This window comes from Pseudopodoces humilis, chromosome 3 (genome assembly GCF_049639895.1).
Source record: "Pseudopodoces humilis isolate 2021_Gansu_Grassland_sample_001 chromosome 3, ASM4963989v1, whole genome shotgun sequence".
In the NCBI taxonomy this organism is placed as follows: Eukaryota; Metazoa; Chordata; class Aves; order Passeriformes; family Paridae; genus Pseudopodoces; species Pseudopodoces humilis.
Window position 1 is genome coordinate 47,344,667 of NC_142202.1, and position 20,541 is coordinate 47,365,207.

The following is a 20,541-nucleotide window of genomic DNA, read 5'->3' on the forward strand; positions in this document are numbered from 1 at the left end:
GAAGACGGGGGAATTATGTCTCTCAGTGGTAGCCGCTTGGGTCTATCAGGTTTTCATATTTGTAAGCCCAGCTTCTTGTGCTTGGGCACAACAGTTCAGAATGATTCTGTAGCTTACAAGAGCTGGACTGGGCTAAGGACTGCCCAGGAAGACGGCGGATTCACCATCTCTGGAGGTGTTTAAGGAACGACGGGGGTGTGCTTGGACCCGATCTCAGAGGGAGGTCTTTTCCAACCTAATTGTTCCGTCTGAAACAAGAATCTTACACATCAAAGAACATCCTTCCTTACCGTCGACGCATTCCACATTTTCCACCACCCGCGCCCTCAGGACGGCGGGAACAGCCCGTCCCGCCCCTGACGGCCCGCGGGGTCCTCCGCGCCGGCAGAGGGCGCGCCAGCCGCGGGCCGGGCGCGGGGGCCGGCTGTGGCGTGTGCGGCCATGGCGGTGCTGTTGGAGACCACGGTGGGCGACCTGGTCATCGACCTGTACACGGAGGAGCGACCCCGAGGTACGAGCCGAGCCCGCCGGCACCGGCTCTCCCTGGCCCCCGCCGGCACCGGGCTCGCCCCTGGGCCCCCCGGCACCGGCTTTCCCTTTGCGTGGGCAGGCGACGGCCTGGAGCGGGACAGCGGGCGGGGGGACGCAGCCAGCCCGCAAATGTAATATCTGCTAAATCGAAGGGCTGCCGTGAGCTTCTTTCTCAAGTGTTTGAAAAGAAACGGAGGGGAAGGAGCGGGGGGAAGTGTGTTTCTGTATAACTAGCCGTGTTTGGGGTTCTTTGAATCGCTAGAGATGATTTGTAGGAAGGGAGGAAATGTTACGTCTCCTTTGAGCATTTCAGCGTTTTTATGTGTACTTCGGTAAGTCTCGACACATTCTGCTCCAAAACCACTTTTCTACACGTTAAACTAGGTCTCTGTTACATCTATTCTTACTGTAGCTGGAGTTTCTTTTGTAAATGTTGGTATGATTTCTTACAGCTTGTCTGAATTTCCTGAAGCTCTGCAAAGTCAAATATTACAACTATTGTCTAATCCATAATGTACAGGTGAGTATTCTCAATTCCTTGTTTTCCGGTTGGTTTAAAATCGCAAACATGAAAGCAGTATCTTATGTATTCTCCTTTGTGACAGAGGGATTTTATTATACAAACTGGTGACCCCATGGGAACTGGCCGTGGAGGAGAATCCATATTTTGGTAAGTGTTTATGTGTAAAAATGATGTATATATATATATATATATATATATATATATATATATATATATATCTCAAAAGAGAGTTTGTGTAAGGGAGTAGGACGTCCAGTTAGATTGTCTTCAGCTTTCTTGGAGCAGAATTACTGGTTACTGGTGGGAAATAAAAGTGTTGATTCATAAGCTTCTTGGGTTTTCATACTTAGATACCTTTTCAGTTTCTATGCTCACTGTTTTTTTCCTGGACATTGTTTTGTGTCTGGCCTTAGAAGTGAAGTTACAGGTAACAACTTGTACATACATTTCTGTCTGTTGAAAAGCTGGCAACTAACTGTATGTTTAGTAAGAAAAGTATCATAACGTTCTGTAGAAGACAAAATCAATTAGCATTGTAAATACATTTATCATTACAAGAAAATGTACTAAATTGAGCATGAATGGAGTATAGAGGCTATATATGATTTCCTCTCTGTATTAGAAAGTGATCTGCTTCAGTTGTGTTGAGTGCTTTTAAGGAGGTTGCTTTTCTTATTTGTTCAAGAAGTTTTCAGTGGTCACGGAGACAAGAGTTGAAGAAATCATTCAGACAGCTAGCATGGAGTTAAAGTGCACATGTTCTATATGATTCATTTGAAATAGTTATTAGAAGTAGAATTAAAATTGCAGACCAGAACTAATTGCTGGGGAGATGCTGGGGAGCACAATATACAGCAATAAAAGAGGTAGCTGGAACAGAGAGAGTGTTGCTAGACTAGTGTTGGCTTTTGTAAGTCGGTCTGTCAGAGCCTCTTGAATCCAAAACCTGGAACCCATAGATCTATGAATCACCACTCCAGCGGTCCTGGAAGCAATGTACCTGTGCTAAGTAGATGCAAGTCCAGGTAGGTAAACTTGCCAGACTTGAGCTGTCTCTGTGCACAACTAAATTAAGTTTATTTTGGTATGTTACAAGTCTTCTGAGACTTACTGGTATAGCAAATGGGGAAGTACAGTGTTATGAGTGTCAGATCCTGTCTGGCGCTAGCATGGAGAAGGTCAGTTTGTCTTTTGTACCTGTTAGCTGCTGCTGCAGTCCATGAAACTGGAGTTTCTGTTCTTGCAGGCAAAGTTTAATTTGAATCCTTTCTTCATAGAGGCTAACACCTGCTTAGCAAAATGAGTTCAAACACAACACTGTCCTAAAATTTGGGCAAATATGGTTATCCATCATGATTTTGTCAGTTTATGGAGTGAGGCAAAATAAGTGATAGCAGGGTTGGACATAAAAAATTTAAAAAATTAAAAATAATGCAACCATTTGCTATATCTTGTGTATTTCAAATTACTGTATGTTGTCCTGTCTGTATGATGAAATTATTTTGCACATATATGTATTGGTTTTCTGTTTCTCTTCTTGAGATAAATTTTTGATGTAAATAACTGCATTTTTACAGTGTGGAATAACTTATTTTTGCAGAACCTACTTAAAATGTGTACTTCCTTCATGCCTCAGAAAAGTGTTATATAGTGTATTTAAAAATATATAAGTATACCCTTCCCACCCCCCAATAAGCCTCTGTTAAATGTCCAGAGAAAAATTTGTAATTCCTTGTGATATAAACTGTGAAAGTGTACATGGGTGCAGTGTAAAATCTAACTTTATTTGGAGGCCTTATGTAAATGTGAAATGTAAGAACTTTTTGAGATGTCATTTATGATTTTGTAATGTTTGATGAGTAATGTTTGACTTTCAAAAATTCCTTCTTCTTGTAACATACTTGTTATATATGTCTTTTTAGTCAGCTGTATGGTGATCAAGCCAGATTTTTTGAGGCAGAAAAGGTGCCAAGAATCAAGCACAAGAAGAAGGGAACTGTGTCAATGGTGAACAATGGCAGTGATCAACATGGATCGCAGGTCAGCATATGGTGTTGGTACATGTCTAAATAACTGAAATAAAAGTTCCATGAGTTTACAAAAGCAGAACAATGACACTGTCATGTCAATAGCATCATCTTGTAAAACAGTCAAAAGGCACATGAAAAACCCACCACAGCTAAATATTTTGCATAGCATTCCAGGTGCCAATGGGTATTTGGTTACAGATAGAGGAATTAAAATGCTCAGATTCAAATCCTGTCCTAGATTAATTTTACTTGATAGTACTCAGTCCTGTATTTTTTTTCTTTATTTATTTCTCTGTGTAAGTACTTTGATGTGATTTTGCTAATGTCCAAAATGGTCAGGAGAAAATTTTGTAGTTAAATGGAGGTGAAAATTAAGGAAACTGAGTTTTGAAATAATGCTTTCATTTTCTGGTTATGACTTTGTGTTAGTTTGGAAACTGAAATCATATCACAGTTTCTCCTGTATGGCTATTTGAAAGTGTGCACTAATGTGAGTTTACAATTTTACCCAAGTGCTGGTGTAAAACAGTTTTTGAAAGTGCTCTTGTTTCATTAGCTGTTCATGCACACAAAGTTTTTGCTGTAGGGAATTATTTTTACTTAGTTTGTAAGGTTTTTTTATATTCAAAGCTCACAGAGCGCTATTATTTCTAAATTATTATCATTATTTTAGGCGCATTGTCACTTCTGTGAATTAAAATGCCTCATTTGTAATACCCATATATTTTAATTTTTAAAAAGAGGGATTTCTAATAATCAAAGAACAGTAAAAAAAAAAATAGGGTTTTATTTGGGCTAGAGCTTGTAATATATACAGGTAATTTTCTTCTTCCCTGCATTGTATATATAGAATGGCATTGTTGGAGGATTAGGAAAAAGAGATGACATTTGTATTTGTATTTAAGATGCTGACTACCAATGTATATGCAGGTACATGGGAATGAATGCTGTTCCCAGGAATGTTATTGCAGCTTCTTCCTTGGGAAAGAAAAATTCCAGAAAAGAGCTATCTGGAGTTGCCTTACAAGTATAGTGTGGCTTAGTGTAACCTGTACCAAATACTAACCAGTCTTAACTGTGCTGTAGAGAGAATGAGGAGTGGGATGTTACCAGTCAGACTGCAAAGTGTGGGTGCAGTGGTTGTGTCCTGTTGTTTGTGCATCTTTTCCTCTTCCTCCCTCCTCCATTAGCAAGTGCCCTCTATAATTTGTTATAAATTCTCAGCTGGTGTCAATTTTCATCATTTCAGTTTTGCCTTAAGGTGAAAGATCTGATTTGTGATAAGATACTTTCCAGTGCCAGTTTGAGTTGATCTAAGTCAGTGTGTGCTAGTTTGTCTCTCAGTGCTACTGCAGCCTGTTTTTCAAGAGACAAGGTCTTGTGGGATGAAAGGAAAAAAAGTCTGGGTAGAATTAGGTAAAGATAGTACTATGGGAGTTTTTGCCAAATTTATTAAAAAGTACCTGCTGAATGCTGCTTGGGGAACAGGTGATTTAAGCTCAGCTCACAAGGGGTAGCCTTACTCTTTCTGTCCTCTCCCTTTTATCATCTGTGATGCCAGACACAACAACCTTTGCTGGTCGGTCTTGCTCACCAAATCTACCCAGCATAGAGCTCTCTGCTTCTCCTCTGCCCATCTGGTTTTGTGCCCGATTAACAGTTCAAACCAGCTCTCAGAAGTGTCCAGTGAGCTGCACTTACAGGCTCATGCAGAAAGATTTCTCAGGTAGTGGCTGTGAGCTGTATGTGTGCTCACCATGTTCTCAGAGCAATCAATCTTTTACAAAAGATGGAAAGAGGGGTTTTTTTTCCCCACTGAATTCAGTGAGATTGTGTTAAGGTTAAAAAAAAAAAAAACACAGCCTGAATTTTTCTATTTACTGTTCCTAGTTTTATATCTTCTTTTGTAGTTCCTCATTACCACAGGGGAAAACCTGGATTACCTCGATGGCGTGCATACAGTATTTGGAGAAGTGACAGAAGGCATGGATGTCTTGAAGACAATTAATGAAGCCTTTGTAGATAAGGATTTTATCCCATATCAGGATATCAGGTGTGACTGCTTTTACTTTTTGAGGAATACTTTATAATTGAATGAATTTACTTCTTTTTGGCAACTAGGTGAATATCATTATGTTAGGTAACCTGTATGTGTTCTCTTAAATACTTTCCCTCCCCAGTATTAGTGGTAAAATAAACAAGTATATACAAAAATATTCAGCGAGTTGCCTTACAAAAGCATCAGTGCTAGAATTTACAAGCACGCAGGATATTTGGCTGTTTGGGATACAACTGAGAATTAGTGGTGCTGGTTTGCTGTTAGTTGGGTTAACCAAGTTTTTTCTTGCATGCAACCAATGCTGATCTTCATTTTGTTTTCTCTAAGGATAAATCATACAGTCATTTTAGATGACCCCTTTGATGATCCACCTGGCTTGTGTGTTCCTGATCGCTCACCAGAGCCTACAAAGGAACAGCTCGACGTGAGTGTTTGCAACAGGGAAAAGTTGGAAGAAATAATTAAATAAGTTTCTTTCAATTAGTGTCCAGCACAGAATTGGCCAGAATAAGAAATCAGTCTATAAGATTTTGTCTCTCAAATCTACATCCTAAAAGAACTACACATTTTTTCATGCAGGAGGTGTTTTTCTACTGTGTGAGCTTGAGTTCTGCTATGTCAAATACATGTCAGTTATTTGGAGCTATTGCTGTGTTTAATCAAATACAGCTGCTTAACCTTTTGAGAGAGGGATAAAAGCATGACTTGGGTGCTCTCCTCTGTGGCTCCAGTGGAATTATGTTTGAAAGTTGTATTTTAGGTTTCTGTTTACAGTGTGGATAGGCAGAACATTCAGAATATTCAGTGCTGGTATTACTGGTTTTCTGTATACTCTGGTAGAAGACAAAATATAACTAACATTAAAATGGTTACTGCTGTTTTCCTTTTAAATGTGAATAGGCTGTGTTTCAGTGGAAATAATCTTGGTCATTCTTAGAGTTAAATGTGCAGGCAAACATACTACTGTAGGCTGTTTGTTCAAACAGAAGGAATTTTCTAAAAAATAATTGTAGTTATTAATAATTTACTCATAGTATGCAGTTACAGAAGTTGTATGTGAGATTATTTCCTTGTGTGGAAACAGTTGTTTTAAGTAATGAATCAATTAACTAGAGAGAATATTGTTTATTTTTAAGCTTAATAGATACAATTACAAGATTGAAATTAGGGGTTTAGAGTATGTATGCACTGTAGTTATTCTGATGTGCTTTCAGATATGTTAATAAGGTATTCAGTAGCTCACTGCCAGCAGCATAAGAGATGTGAGGACTTGTACTGAGTTTTTTTCCCTCATAGCCTGTCTGAGGATACCTCTCTTAGCACAGCATTCTAGTGAGGATAAAAAAATTAAACCTCAAGTCCTGCCTAGGTATAGATGTATAAAAACAAAATTTTTATTGTGCTATGTTCTATTCGATGTCTTGCTAGACACAACAGATACTTGCAGTGTTCCTTACCTTCATTTGTGGCAGGAGTTACCTGTATTAGAAATGAGTTGACATTTGTGAGAATGTTGAGTATTAGGTGGGTATGTATAAAAGAATTTAGAATACCTCACTGAATATGGTTCAGACTGGTCATGGAAGTTCAGAAGTAGTTCACAGTGCCTGAAATATGTTTTCCCTTTTTTCTTTTGTTCTAGTTTAAGTGGGAAGAACAGAATGAAAGCCCAGTTCTGCAGATACACAGTGCTTAAGCATTTTTTTGTATCTTAAGTGGTGAGGGGAGAGTTTATCCAAGCAATAGTTGGAAAGTGAGAAAGAATTTTTGGCCATGACTTGGTAATAAATAGCCTTTTCCTTCATTTTTCAGAGTGGCAGAATAGGAGCAGATGAAGAAATTGATGACATGAAAGGACGGTCTGCAGAGGAAATAGAAGAAGTTCAGGCAGAAAAAGAAGCAAAAACTCGTGCCATTCTCCTGGAAATGGTGAACACCTCTCTGTATTTACCTTTTAGATCTTATTCCAGTGTGTGTGCATGTTATTAAGTCTAGGAGGACATGTAATACTTACCTTGAAATTACCTATCTGGTGATGATGTCACCATTCAGAATCTACTATTAAATTGTTGTACAATGAAAGGATTCGGCATGAACACTCAAGCTGTATTTATCTGATGAAACCAGTGCTATTTCATTCTCAGAATGGGCCAGTGGAGGCTTTTTAAAAGCTTGCTAGAAATGCATGCAATTCTGAAATGTAATGTACATAGTATGCTGCTGGAATACCTGCAGTCCTGGAAAGGGTTTAGTATGTGTGGGAGAGAGCTGAGCTAATTTGTGACAAGCTCTTCCTAGCGTACAGTGGTAAACTCCATAGTAACAAAAATTGTGAATGGGCTTTGAAGTACTTTCTTTCTTTAACAAAAAAAGGATCCACACTGTTGAAGGATGAGTGAATCCATCTCATTTCCCTACAGCTACCAAATTCAAATTTATGGTGAATAATTTGCAGCAGAGACTAATTCCAAGATCAAGTCAGATCTGGCCACAACATGGCAGATTTATAGGGAGAAAAAGGTTGCACTTCCACCTTTTAAAACTGTTTGTTATGCTAAGAAAGGAAAAAGCAAAGCAGAACATATTTGTAAACTCTCAGGGAGTCCAGCAGTGGAACAAATAAATAATAAATTATAGGTGCTATAGAGAGCACTTTTTTTGTGACTCCAAGTAGGAAAAATATTTTGTGAAGTTTTGATTTTGTGATGGGAATGTGAGATCACATAGAAGATGTGTTCCCAGTGTGCTGTGCTGCCTGTAGAGAGCTTTAGGCAGAAGTGATGAATGTCTTCTTTCTGTATCCCAGGTGGGAGACTTACCAGATGCAGACATCAAGCCACCAGAAAATGTGCTGTTTGTTTGTAAATTGAATCCTGTGACCACAGGTGAAGACCTGGAGATAATATTTTCACGATTTGGTCCCATTAAAAGGTAATTATGATGAAAGACAAAACCTTCTTTGTTGAAACTGAACTTGATTCCTCCCAGTCTTGGTGTCTCAGGAGATTTATGCTCTGTTTGGATAGAGACCACAACAACGGAGATACAAAGGCAGATCTAGCTAGATGAGTATCCTATCCCCAGGAGTGGTTTTAAGGAAAGCCTAAGGAAGTGTAGGAATGAAGAAAGCATATGACACTCCTCCCTGCCCCCCATCCTCTCACTCCCTTCAGCAGTTTTTATGTCAGATGCTCAATGAGCTGGATAGAGTCTCTGGGTTTTTCTTTCCTGTGGGAGTATGTGTGATTTGGGATAAGGCACCAAACCTCTGTGGCATCTGATATACTCCTTGTAAGGTGTTCCTCATTCCTGCTGCCCTTCTCAGTTTTGACCTTGGCTTCTAGTATATTCAGTATATTCAGCTTCTAGTATATTCCTCTTAGTACTGCTATCAAAAGACAGGATGGGCAATGAAATCTGCTCTTTTACACTCCTCTATCTTCTTACACTCCTCCCCAAAGTTATTTTTTTTCCTTGCTGAGGGCACTAACCTACATACTCATGCTTCTTCGTGGTAGAGATTTAGTTACCTTGGTTCGCTTTTCTTGTCCTTTTCCTGTTCTTTTGTTTTCATCTCAAGGTGAGAGAACGAGAACTGCGCACAGTTTTGAAGAAATTACAGATTTATAGTGGAACAGTTTTGTTTCCTGTATTACTCTCTACTCCTTTTCTGGTGAATGCTGAAGCTGGGGGTTTTTGGGTTTTCAACTGGGGGTTTTTGGTTTTTCAGCTGGGGGTTTTTGGGGTTTTTTTTACAATATGTAGTTAAGGTTCAACCCATGGGTATCTTGCTGCATTTATCTACGTCATGAATATCATTTGCTGTCTTACTGGTGTTGTAAGGACTTTCTGTGATTTCTTCAGTCTTTATTTTTGCTACCTTTAACAATTCAGTATCATCAGCAAACTTCTACTCTTACATGGTCTTTTGCATGTTTATTGATACAAAGATGTTCCTTATGCCCTTGGTATTTACTTTCCCCAAAAGCTTTTGGTGCAGGAATTTATTAGAATTTGCAGAGGGATTTTGAAAGACTTCATGGAATTCATTATCATCATCATCACCACACGTGAATGTATTGACTCTGTTAGAGCACTTTACTTAAGTTTATTCAGGTGATCTGGAGTAGGCCCTGTGAATTCAGATGGATGCTGACACTGTTCTGCTTGGAGTTTCTAGCAATTTGTGCAGTACTGGCACTAAGGCCTGCAGGCTCCCAGATCCTACACTGTCTCTGTGTGTGGGTGAAATTGGCATTGTGTGCCACTCTTTCAGCTCCAGCATGATTTCTCTATGCCCTAAGAATTTCTAATTCTTGTTCCTCTGTCAGAGCTGTCACTCTTCTTTAATTCTTCCACGTTGAGATAGATTCTCTGAATAATCCATGAAGGAGGATTCTTGCACAAAATCATTCTGCCTTCTGCTGCAAAGAATTCCTATAGCTTGTCTGAACAGCCTTATGGTCTACTTTTTTTCTTTTTCCCCCCAGCTTTTTTTTTTCTTTTGGCCTCGATAATATTTTTGATTGTGGATCCTGATTTGTCACTTCCTCTCTACATGTGGGGGAGGTCTCACATTATTCTCACCTTAATGCCACATATCCTGCCTTTGTTACCTGTGTACCCTCCTCCAGCATCCTGTAGTCAGAATTCATATGTCTAGTACAAGAATTGTGTAATACTGCTACAATACTATATTCTTCCCATTTTGCACTACTTACACAATATTTTTAGGCTTCTTATTTTTGTCCAGTGACCTGTGTGAAAAAAGATGGGCTGCTGGAGAGGTGTTTGCTAAGAAAAGAAAGTTTGTCACAGGATGTTTGTTTAAACTTTGCTTAAAATGACAGAGAAAACAGAATGTGAAATTTCCTGTCTTGCATTAGTGAAATGCAAAAACATAAAAACTAGCAGTAATGTTGGAAAATATATTTTGTTTCACTGATTAGAAATTCATCTCTAGTTCTGTGCTTCATGGTAACCGTGTGTGAGTTTAGTGTAACTGCTCAAAGCAGTGTCTCATGCATTTTTTCTTGTAGTAGCGCAACTCAGAATCAAGTGTTCTAATACCCTTAAGGTGTTTTGGTTTTGTGGGTTGGGGCTTCTTGGGTTATTTTTTGAACTCTTACTCTCCCTTTTCTGCAGTGTTTTCCTACCCTACATTTTTTGCTCCAACAGTGTTGACATTTTAATTTTGTATCATTTTTTCAGTTGTGAAGTGATCCGAGACTGGAAGACTGGTGAATCTCTTTGTTATGCTTTCATTGAGTTCGAAAAGGTATGGGGTTTAGGGTTTAGGTAGGGGTTTAGTTTTAAACTGTATGTAAATCCTGCTTTGTAAAAGCCTCTTTTTGGTATACTTCCATTTAGGAAAAACACTGACCTCTTCAAGTGTGGAGTAGCTAATATTTTCTCTTACTGAGAGAAACTATAACTTAGTTACAGAAATTGTAGGTCCTAAATGAGGCAAGTATTTAAGTCTTTCTCTGAGCAGACAGTACTTAGGCTGTCTTGAAACCAGTGGGAGGGGATCAGGCCCTTTTTTCCCCCAGAGCACATGAAGACATTCAAGAGTTAAAGGAAGGAGTGCTAGGAGCATGCAGCATAAAGAGAGGAGGATGTATGGAATAGCATAGATCCAAGTGTACAGTAGTTTTCTCTTCTGGGCTTGTAAATGCTGCTTGCTGTATCAACACACCGCTCTTACTGTGAGATTGGTGACGATACTTGGTGGTGCGTAGCTTTATGTGTGCTGGTATCTCTCATCTGTGAGGAGAATACTGGTAAGTGTTCTCACTTTTCTTTAGCTTACTTATGTAGTTAAAATGGAACTTTTATCAGTTCTCCTCATTTCCTTTTTTCTTTCTGAATGTATTACATGTGCCAAACATGTAGCTGGATTGGCAAATTTTTAAAATAGTGAAATGAACTGAAGAATTGGGAATTGAAATGCTGATATTCAGACAAAGCATAACTATTTCTTTCGAAATCATACAATTTAAGAACTGTGGTGCTTTAGGCAATTTCAGAAAGAAATGTATGCCACTAAGTAGTTGAATTTGTGTTTGAGCTCCTCAGTGAATATTCCTATGAAATAATTTATCTACAAATATGACTATCTATAAAATTACTCAAGATTTTCCTGGTTAATATCAGGAGGAAGACTGTGAGAAAGCCTACTTCAAAATGGACAATGTGCTGATAGATGACAGACGGATACATGTGGATTTTAGCCAGTCTGTTGCAAAGATCAAATGGAAGGGAAAAGGTAGGTATATTTGCAACTCTTTGATCTTCATAACTTAATAAGCCATGACTTCTAAACTAAGCATTATATAAAGAGTTAGGAGTTTAAATCATGTGATCTTCAGGCATATAAATGTTCCTGCTACTCTAATAAATACAGCAACACAGTTGTTAGCTCTTCCTTTCGTTTCATAAGGAAAAGTAGAAGGGTTTCCTACTGTACAATGAACATTGCATTGCCACTGATTACCTTTTTAGCCACTATTTTTGCCACCAGAAACGTTTTTTCATTTCAAACTTTGCTTTTTTTTTTTTATGTTACTTATTAGCAAAATAGTATGGCAATACATTGTTATTTTCTGGTTTCTTTATTCGCTGTATTACAGTCAGCTGTATACAAGGAAAAAGTCAGTATTCAGGCCAGAGATTTCTTCTCTTCACCTCCTGTAGTCAAACATACTACACAGCAGGTTGTATGTCTCAAAAACAGAATTTCAGGTGTTTGAGGATGTTTTGGGAGTAAAAGGATGATGGAAGAGGTGGATGCTTGATTTATTATTGGAGACATGAGGAAAACACTAGACTTGGAGAGGTGTCTCTGCATTTCATTTGTGCCATTCTGGTATGTCTTCTTCTAAAAATGCAGTCAGCCCTCTGTTGCTGGCATGCAATTTCTCCAGGTAGGGTTGTGGCTGTGAACACCCAAGATACTGGAGCTTGTCGTGCACAGAGCTGAGATGATTCTGTATTCTGTCTATACCAGGTGCTGTAGTGCATCCTGTATTGGCTGCATGCGTGGGAAACTTTATCTGAGGCCTAAATTGTTCAAAATATTGGAAAGCTAACTATGTTGCTGTCTTGTGCTTATATGGTACCCAAAAAATGACCTTCCATCCTTCCAGACCTTCCGTTTCTGGCCGAGCCAGTGAGTGTTGCAGTTCTAAGCGTGGCCCAGAGAGGGCAGCAGGTTGCCGTAGTTTGTTGATAGATGTGCTGGTACTAACGTGAGTGAGTGGTAACTGAAATCTATTGTGTCCCTCTTTAAATGTAGACGTGAACATTTTTTTTCATAGTTTTCCATTTGAATTCTTGAGCTGTAGCTCTCTCAGAGGTTTCCCTCAGTGCAGACCAGAGCAAAAAGTCATTTGATAATGAGAACAGTCTGTGGGCTTTCATGGTAACAGAATTTTAAGTAATGTGATATAGAACCTGTCATAGAAATGGGACTAAGCCAGTTGCTGAATCCTGCTTTGTGATCCTCTTTATGTGTTGTCTCCACTGGACATGAATGAGGAGGAAGCTGGATGTTGTTTAATGGAATCTGCGAGCAAGAGGACAGAACATCACAACTTGTCCTACTCTCTTCTACTCTCTTATGCAGATGTCAGTGTTGTTTATGGAACTTTATCCTCCTGTGAAGCTCTCTATGGTTATAAAGAGCCCCTAAAGCATCATCAGAACTTAATGATAGTTGTGGGTCTTGGCTGTGTTTGCGGTTAAAGTGAAATGAATATATTTTTCTTTGGACAGGTGGGCAGTATACCAAGGAAGATTTCAAGGACTATGAGAAGGAACGTGACAAACCTTCAAAATTTGCTCTGAAAGAAAAGGTGAAACCAAAGCAAGAGTATCCTTTTCTGGTCAGAGGTACTTTTTGAATTAAGTAGAGTTTATGAAAACAGCCTGGAAAAAAACTTCTTATTTTTAAAGCCTGCCAAATGGATGTTTCCCTGCTATCTCATATAACCATTTGGGTTTGAGATGGAATTTAATATTTTGTGGTTTTCACTTTGATGAATTTAGTCAAATCAAAATATGCTGTTTCACTTCCATGTTGTATGCAGGTAAATAATGTTTTAAGTCCACAGCCCTGGAATGACATATGGCATAGCAGAGTTTGTAAGTAGTTTCAGATGGGACCTTCTGCATCCAAAATGAGACCATACTAGTAATTTAATCATTCTCTAAGATAATACTTAGCTTGTGTGTAAGCATGAGAGAAAACACTATAGCTTGTTCAGATATCCACAGGTAGAAAAGAAGGAAGAATGCAGCCTGGCTGTACTGTTTGACAGACTTCAGTCATTTTAGCACAGCTGATTTTTATTTTTTTTTTCAATGTGTACAGCTGTGTTCTGACTAAAATGTGTAGTCTTGGTAAAAAAATACGTAAGTCTTAGTAAACTCTTTTTGGATAAGCAGGGATTGGTTTGCTTCCCAGGCTGTTGTGTTCTGCTCCTTATGATATTGAGAAACAGATCTGTCCTTAACCAGCACCATCAGTGCCAAGTATGACCTTGTGCTGGATGAGGATGTAGAAGAGTCTCACACAAGTCAGTCACACTTGGCTAAAAAACAGAAGAAGAAAAAGCACCACCACTCTGAAGATGAAGATGATGACAAGAGGACCAAAAAATCTAAGGTACTTGACTCTTCATGAATTAACTTTATACCTGTTCATTGTTTTCCTCATAAAAGAAGCCAGGAAAAAAGTCTGATATTGAATAAGGGCACAGCATGCAAAGTCCTATGTGTAAAATACAGCAGTTATAAACCTCCAGAAGGCTGATGTTAATATTTGATTATGAAAGAGGATTTCAAAATCCTCATGGACTTTTGAAGCTTGGCATGTTTAGATGGATTTTTGCCAAAGCATCCTGAAGAGGCAGTGTAGCCTCTTGTGAAGTTGGGGATCTTCAGCACTTTGAACCTGTTGTTCCCATATTCCTAGTATTAAAGCAGTAGTTAACCATATTTCATGACTGTAGACTATGTCACATTTTCTTACCAGACCATCATATTTCCTATATGGAGTTGGGAATACAGTCTCTTTACGTCACCTTTTTGTATTTGTCCTTAACTGTTTTGGAAGTGTTTGTGTAAAATCTGTGTGTGGGTTTGCTTGCATCTGGAATGTGCAAGCCTATGCTGCTGTGAGGCTGCGGCTGTGGAGGACAGCACCAGGAGACTGTAATTCTGTTATTCATTAGTTCCACTGCAGCCTGTCAGGATAGCATTCCCACATTTCTGTGAATTTGGAATACTTAAGATACGGTGTTCTGTGGAAATGAAGTCTGCAATGAGAAAGTGGAGGGTTAACCACCACTGAAGGGAGCATTTGGAAGAATTGAGCTAAGCTGAAAAATAAAAAAAAAAACCCTCAGTATTTTAACAGTGCAGGCTTTATGAGTAAAAACAAAGCTGTCTTCTAGCAACTTTGCAGAAAGTGAAAAAGTGAAAGCCACAGAAAATAAGGCTATTGTCCCATGCTGAGTTTTGAGTACTGCTGAAAGTTAGTTCTGTGTATGCAAAGCATACATGATTCTGTTCTTATATATAATTTCTTGCTGTGATGCTTGAAAATAATTTTTCTCATGAACATCAGCAGTTAAAATAGTGTCAGCAGTGAGCCCTATTGCTCATTCATGGACGGTCCTTTTGTCACTGTACTAATTCAGTCAGGGCCCTTTGAGTGGAGGGGAGGAGCTTGTTCAGGTAAGTAAAGTCTTGACTGTAGCATGTGCACAGAAGAAGTGTGGACTAATGTTGGTTTAGACTTTCTCCTGTCTGTTTGGCTGATTGAAACTGTAGCTTTAGCCTTCTTGAAACAGGTATTTTTGGTCTTAATCTTTGTTCCTGATTATTCAGGAATTACACCCATGGAACTAGGTGGTAATACATCATTAGCAGAGAACGTTTTAAAATCATTTAGAAGTCTTCATCCCTGCAGGTGGCACAACAACTGCTGGCAGCAATAGGTTGTTAATATCTATTCTAATCATTGTAAAGGGATTGTGAGACTTCATAGCACAAAAATATGAATGAGGACAGAGGGATTCCTGGTGCTATTTTCAGGTTCTGGAGTAGAACATATTCTAATGCTTGTCTATGTGAACTCCTCTGTGTTCATGTGTATCTTTTTGTGATTTTGTCACCTGCTTCTGATGTGGTTTGTTCTCACTGCTGCTGCTGTGTTCTGGTATCTTCTTTCCCACAGCTTTCTTCTCTCTGAGTCACTTTTACCCATTTTGCTGTAAGTACTTTAGCTTTCTTACGCCTGAAATCACAGGTGGAGGTTTACTTCTACTCTCTGATCTCAAGCATCGTAGTTCCCTCTTAGAGCTGTGAAAATTAATTTCTGGGAAGAACTTTTCTCTCTGGATTTGAATATTCTTGTTAGTGTGTACTGTACTGTATGCACATACTGAGTAGTATATAGTCAGTCTCACACAGACTCAGTATTTTGGGCATGGCCTCTCTAGTGAAATCTGCAGCCATCTTAGGTGACAAATCCTGTTTAGCATATACAAAATTTTAATTTTGTTTTATTTTTTACTATTCATACATTGGGCATAATATGTGAAACTAGGGGGAAGCAGGCATGTTCCTGAGATGGAATATATTCAGTGTGAATATTGAGTTGAACACAAAGCATAACAGCATGGAAACTTTTTAGTGAATGAATATTGAATATCTCTCTGGGTTCTTTTCCTCAAGGTTGGGATTAATGAGTGAGAGAGACGGTTTTTGTGTTCAGACTCAGTTGTTTATTTTTCATCTATGTTACATTCTCACAGACAATGTGTTTGTCTACACACTATGCTAACAGTCTAGAAAATGGAGCCCCAAGTATCTCTTTCCACGGCTTTGGAAAGTGTCAACTACCCAATTATAAAATGCCAACTAATTTATTTTAACTTACAATCCATTAACCAAACACTCATGTTGCTCACTGTGGATTTTTCTGTCCAATCACACAATATGACTAAAATCCATGAAGATGAAGGTGAAAGAGCAAGGCAAGTCAATGCCCTAAACCTCCATCTTCTTGGATATGTATTACTGTATTCTAAAACCTTAACGTCTTTAATTTTCCACCAAGTGATATAGCACACTTCTATTCAAACTACACACTCACAGTTTCAGTTCTCTCTATCAATTTTGGAAGACTTTTCCATGGCCTCAGGTCAAACACAGTGTTCTCTTGTAGGTCTGTAGGTCTGTGCCTGTCAACACAGAAAGCATGAAATTCTCTGTGTCCAGGGTTCCAACAGTAGCATTTTTAGTATAGGCAAACAAAGCATTCTCCCTTAACCCTGTTTTGTAAATCACTGAATGTATTTGAAGTAAGAACTTTAGAATAGAACAGCAGCAGACCTTCCACAACTCATCACCGAAGATCACAGTAGCCATGCTTCATACAGAAACTTCCACTGTGAGTCCGTAGTGTGGCAAAGATTTTAATTAAGAGAGATATGGGGCTTACAATGGGAAGTTCTGGCAACTGGAACTGCAGTTGGTGCTATCAACTCTAGCTATGACTTGAAGGGGTTTTCTTTTCTCATTTGTTTCCATGATGTTGAGCTGTTTTTCTGTTCTCTTGCTGGTGTTACTTTTTTTCTTTAATATATTTTGACTCATCCTTTTCTTAGCCTGAGACCCGTTTCCTGAATCTTTGGTCTTTGTGTTGTTGTTTCAAGAATATGTTTTTGAGCCTTGTGCTCTTTGACTTCATTCCAGTGAGTAGAAGAGGTAGGGTGCTGTGGCTTGCTTTTGTAAGTAACAGGATGTGGGTCTGGGGCAAGAGGGTGTGTTTATAATAGGATTTGGTAGAGTTTTTTTGAGTACAGGACATGCTTCCACCTTAGATCTGTATTATGACTTTGTTTGCTTTCCTGTTTTCTCTTGGATTTTATTTTTTAAGATAACTGGATCTGCAAAGCAGTATAGCCTATCCAGTAGATTTTTGTGAGACGTAGGGACTTCCCAGTTTCAGATTTCTGTAGTGTATGGTTTTGGCAGAGGTACTGAGTTTTCTGGTTTTGATTTCCTGCTTTTACTGCTTATTGGACACTTTTCCCTTTATATTCAGGGTCAAGTTTTATCAAAATGTCCCCCCAGAAAAGGCTTTCTCTATTTGTTTGCTCCTTTTAACCTTTAACTAGTGTATTTAATGTATGTAAGATATGCAGTCTTCTTCTGTGGCCATGATATTTCTAGCTATTTCACCTGCCACTGCTGTTTAGCAAGTTACTACTTTTGGCAAAATCAGCCATGAACTTCCAGAGAAGTGTCTTTCCCTCTTACCTTATTTCCTTCCTCATGTGTGTTCCAACACAGTGCTGGGTTAAGAATTGGGGTGATCATCACTTACTCATTGACTGATGAGAAGCTGTGATCCTGGATTGAGAAATACAAATTTCAGCAGTAAGAGGGAGACTGTTTTTAAGTACAAATACTTTTCTTCTTCTTTCAAAACAGTGTGTTTTTGACTTTCAGGCATAAAGGTTTGGTTTCAAAATACCATTATTTTTAGTAATTTAGTGTGTTTTAAAAATTGACCTTTTTCTATGCCAAAGACTTTAAAATGAAAAAATGTTATTTAAGGGGAAATGTAATTTAAGCTGCAAGAAATAAAGGAGCAATTAATTCTATTAATTCAAGTTACAGATTTTTTTTTCTTTACATTGTGATCATATTAGCTACTGTGGTGACTTTATTGTGTCACTTTCAGACTTGTTCTGTACACCTGTACCTTACGTGCGTTTGTGAAGGTCACTGTGGTTTAACCCAATGCTGTATGACTTCTGATCCTTTCAGCAAGTTGTCCTTTTCTATGGCATTCAGCATGGGCTATTTGTCTGTAATTTGAAATGTTCACTAACCTGTTCCCTGTCCCTGCTTGGCCAGTAGCCTTGTCTCCAGTGTTTACTTGGTAGATTGTTCAACTGAGTGCTGTCCTGCTGTTCTCCTGTTTCTCCCACGTGCTGAGACGAAACTCCAGCAACAAAACAGTTAGAGGGCAGCCATGCATCAAGCCCACCATTTGGTTTTCAGGACAATATTTTTTGTTCCGTTCCTGCCTACCCCTCCACCAGCATTTCCACTGTCTGATGTTTACTCAGGCCTTGTCACAGAGGGGCTTGAAACCTGGTGGCTTTTTCAAACAAATGGAGAGTGAGGCTTTTGGGTACAAGAGTAATATGGCTGTGCATCATTTTGAGAATGGATGGACAAAGCTCTTAAAAGTAGCTGGAAGCACCACTGAGTCTTTTTGGTGGATGCAGGTTTTAACATCAGTACTGAAATAAAGTTTGCCAGTTAAGATGTGGAATATGCATTTGGCCACCAGTGAGATGACTGTACCCAGCAGTAGCAGAATGTTTTTGTTATCGATCAAACTTGTGATTATTCATGTGTCTGTTTATCCAGGGGGTTTATGTTGCTTATTGTAACCCTAGTAATTTCAGCATTATTGATGTCATTCTGAAGGTGGTGTTTGCTCTGGGAACCACCCTAGTCACTGGCTTTCTGCATCAAATCTCTGTTTAAAGTAGAGTTTTTTCACTGTTCTTTTATATAATTGAAGTTTTTTTTCTTTGTACATAGAGTATGGGTTTTAACCATAAAGTTGTGAAGGCTGCTGTCATGATACATCCTCAGAAAAATAATATCTGAAACGAGGAAAGAAATACTAAGTGATTTAATGCAGATATTTTTCTTAACTCACATTGATCTGTGCTTAACAGTGTTGTTATTAAAATCCCATAAAATTGTATCTTCCTATTAGATATTATTATGTGTAGATATATATTATAATATATATCATTAGACATTATCAGTAGTAGTATATAGAAATAATAATATCATCTAATAGATACAATTTTGTGGTATTTTTAATAACAACACTGTTAAGCACAGATCAATATGAGTTATGTATAATAAATTATTATTATTCTATTAATTCTGTTATTTCTGTTATTTCTGTTACAGTGATATTAAACTGTCAGATTGTTCATTTTGCTGAAGCCTAGAATTTGGGACATTAAGAATTATTACAGGCAGGTCTTAAAATATGTTATGCATCTGCATAGCACTGGAATGGCTGTGGAGCTTGAACCAAAACTTAGGGAAATACTTGCATTGCTTAGGTGAAAAAATCCAAAATCCAAATCCAGTTTACAGACTTGTTTGATGCTTGATACTTGATAATATCCATCTGAACGGAATCCCTGATAAAACCAATTTTTTCTAAAGCACCTTAGGCAGTACAAGAAGCGTGCCTGAGAGCCATGCTTTTTTCTATAAGCACTATATAAGTTGTATATACAACTTACTTGTAAATTTATCTTCTTCAGGTGGTTTCAATGGTATTTTTGTGTTACCTTTTTCAAATCATTATGGATGTGAATCTCTTTAGGGTAGTACCAGCTGTAGCAAAGGAACCAGCCATGCTTGACTTTTCTCTAGTTCTCTTCATGCCTCTGTATGTTTTCCCCTCTTGTTTGTAACTGCATTTCTGTCCAATTCCTTTGACAGGATTCTGACCGAAAGCATGAAGAACGCTGTAGGGAGAGGACCAAGAGTGAGAAGAAAGACAGGCATCGGAGCCGCAGCCGTTCTCAGGAGAGAGATTACACTTACAGCAGACAAAAAGACAAATACAGAGAAGACGTACGAGTAAGAGACTGGGATAAAAAAGCAGACAGAAGCAGAAGTCCTAAGAAATCAAAAGACAAAGAAAGGTCCAAGTACAGATGAAGGACATGGAAAGGACAGAGGGGAATTAAAATAATAAATTTAACTTTTTTCTTTTGTGGTAGTGTTTTTTCTGTAATACTTGCTGTAGTGTCTGACTGCAATATGCAGTAAGATTTTATAGCTTGATACCCCTGATTCAAACATCATCTGCTGATTCTAAAATTCAAGATGAATTGCTGCAAATTGCTCTGCCCTGGAGTGCCAGTAGTTATGCTGGGATAGAGTATTTCAAAGGACTGTGAAGAATGAGAACTTCTTATTAAGATGATTCAATGGGAAGGCTGATATTTAAGGAACATAATCAGCTGAAGCTATGCTGTGGAAGAAAATTCTGATTAAGCAGGCCAGGTGGGATGGCTATAATCTTCAGACCTAAGCTGAGCAGGGATACTGAGGGGATTCAATACAGGAATGTGCTTTCCAGCAGCATCTGCCCAGTCTTTGCTTTGTTAAAAACAAAGCTGGAGTCCAACATCTTTGGTGCTTGTGGTAGTTAGAAAACAGAACAAAAATCCCCCACCTTCCTGTAATGTTGAAAATAGCGTCGAAAATGTAACAGCAGAAACATCAGCTTCTTCACTTTGACATAGCTGAGACCTATTTGAAGGGGA

General features: G+C 38.5%; 1 protein-coding gene across 1 annotated transcript; it reads left to right on the plus strand.

Moving 5' to 3' along the window:
• The first annotated feature begins 417 nt into the window (after window positions 1–417).
• PPIL4 (peptidylprolyl isomerase like 4) lies at window positions 418–19,984 on the plus strand. Its single transcript, XM_005518504.3, has 13 exons — window positions 418–511; window positions 984–1,051; window positions 1,137–1,201; window positions 2,977–3,094; window positions 4,995–5,137; window positions 5,471–5,567; window positions 6,956–7,072; window positions 7,950–8,074; window positions 10,355–10,421; window positions 11,300–11,411; window positions 12,920–13,016; window positions 13,673–13,811; window positions 19,709–19,984. Exons 1-13 carry the CDS (start codon window positions 442–444, stop codon window positions 19,928–19,930), a joined length of 1,440 nt encoding a protein of 479 aa, XP_005518561.1. The 5' UTR covers window positions 418–441; the 3' UTR covers window positions 19,931–19,984.
• The last annotated feature ends 557 nt before the right edge of the window (window positions 19,985–20,541 follow it).

What these genes read in the sequence shown, in the direction of transcription:
- PPIL4 (XM_005518504.3), top strand. Translation starts at nt 442, where the DNA reads ATGGCGGTGCTGTTGGAGACCACGGTGGGCGACCTGGTCATCGACCTG. An exon ending in GTGCCATTCTCCTGGAAATG is followed by an intron (nt 7,073 to 7,949) that starts GTGAACACCTCT and finishes TCTGTATCCCAG; the next exon opens with GTGGGAGACTTACCAGATGC. An exon ending in AGAGGACCAAAAAATCTAAG is followed by an intron (nt 13,812 to 19,708) that starts GTACTTGACTCT and finishes TTCCTTTGACAG; the next exon opens with GATTCTGACCGAAAGCATGA.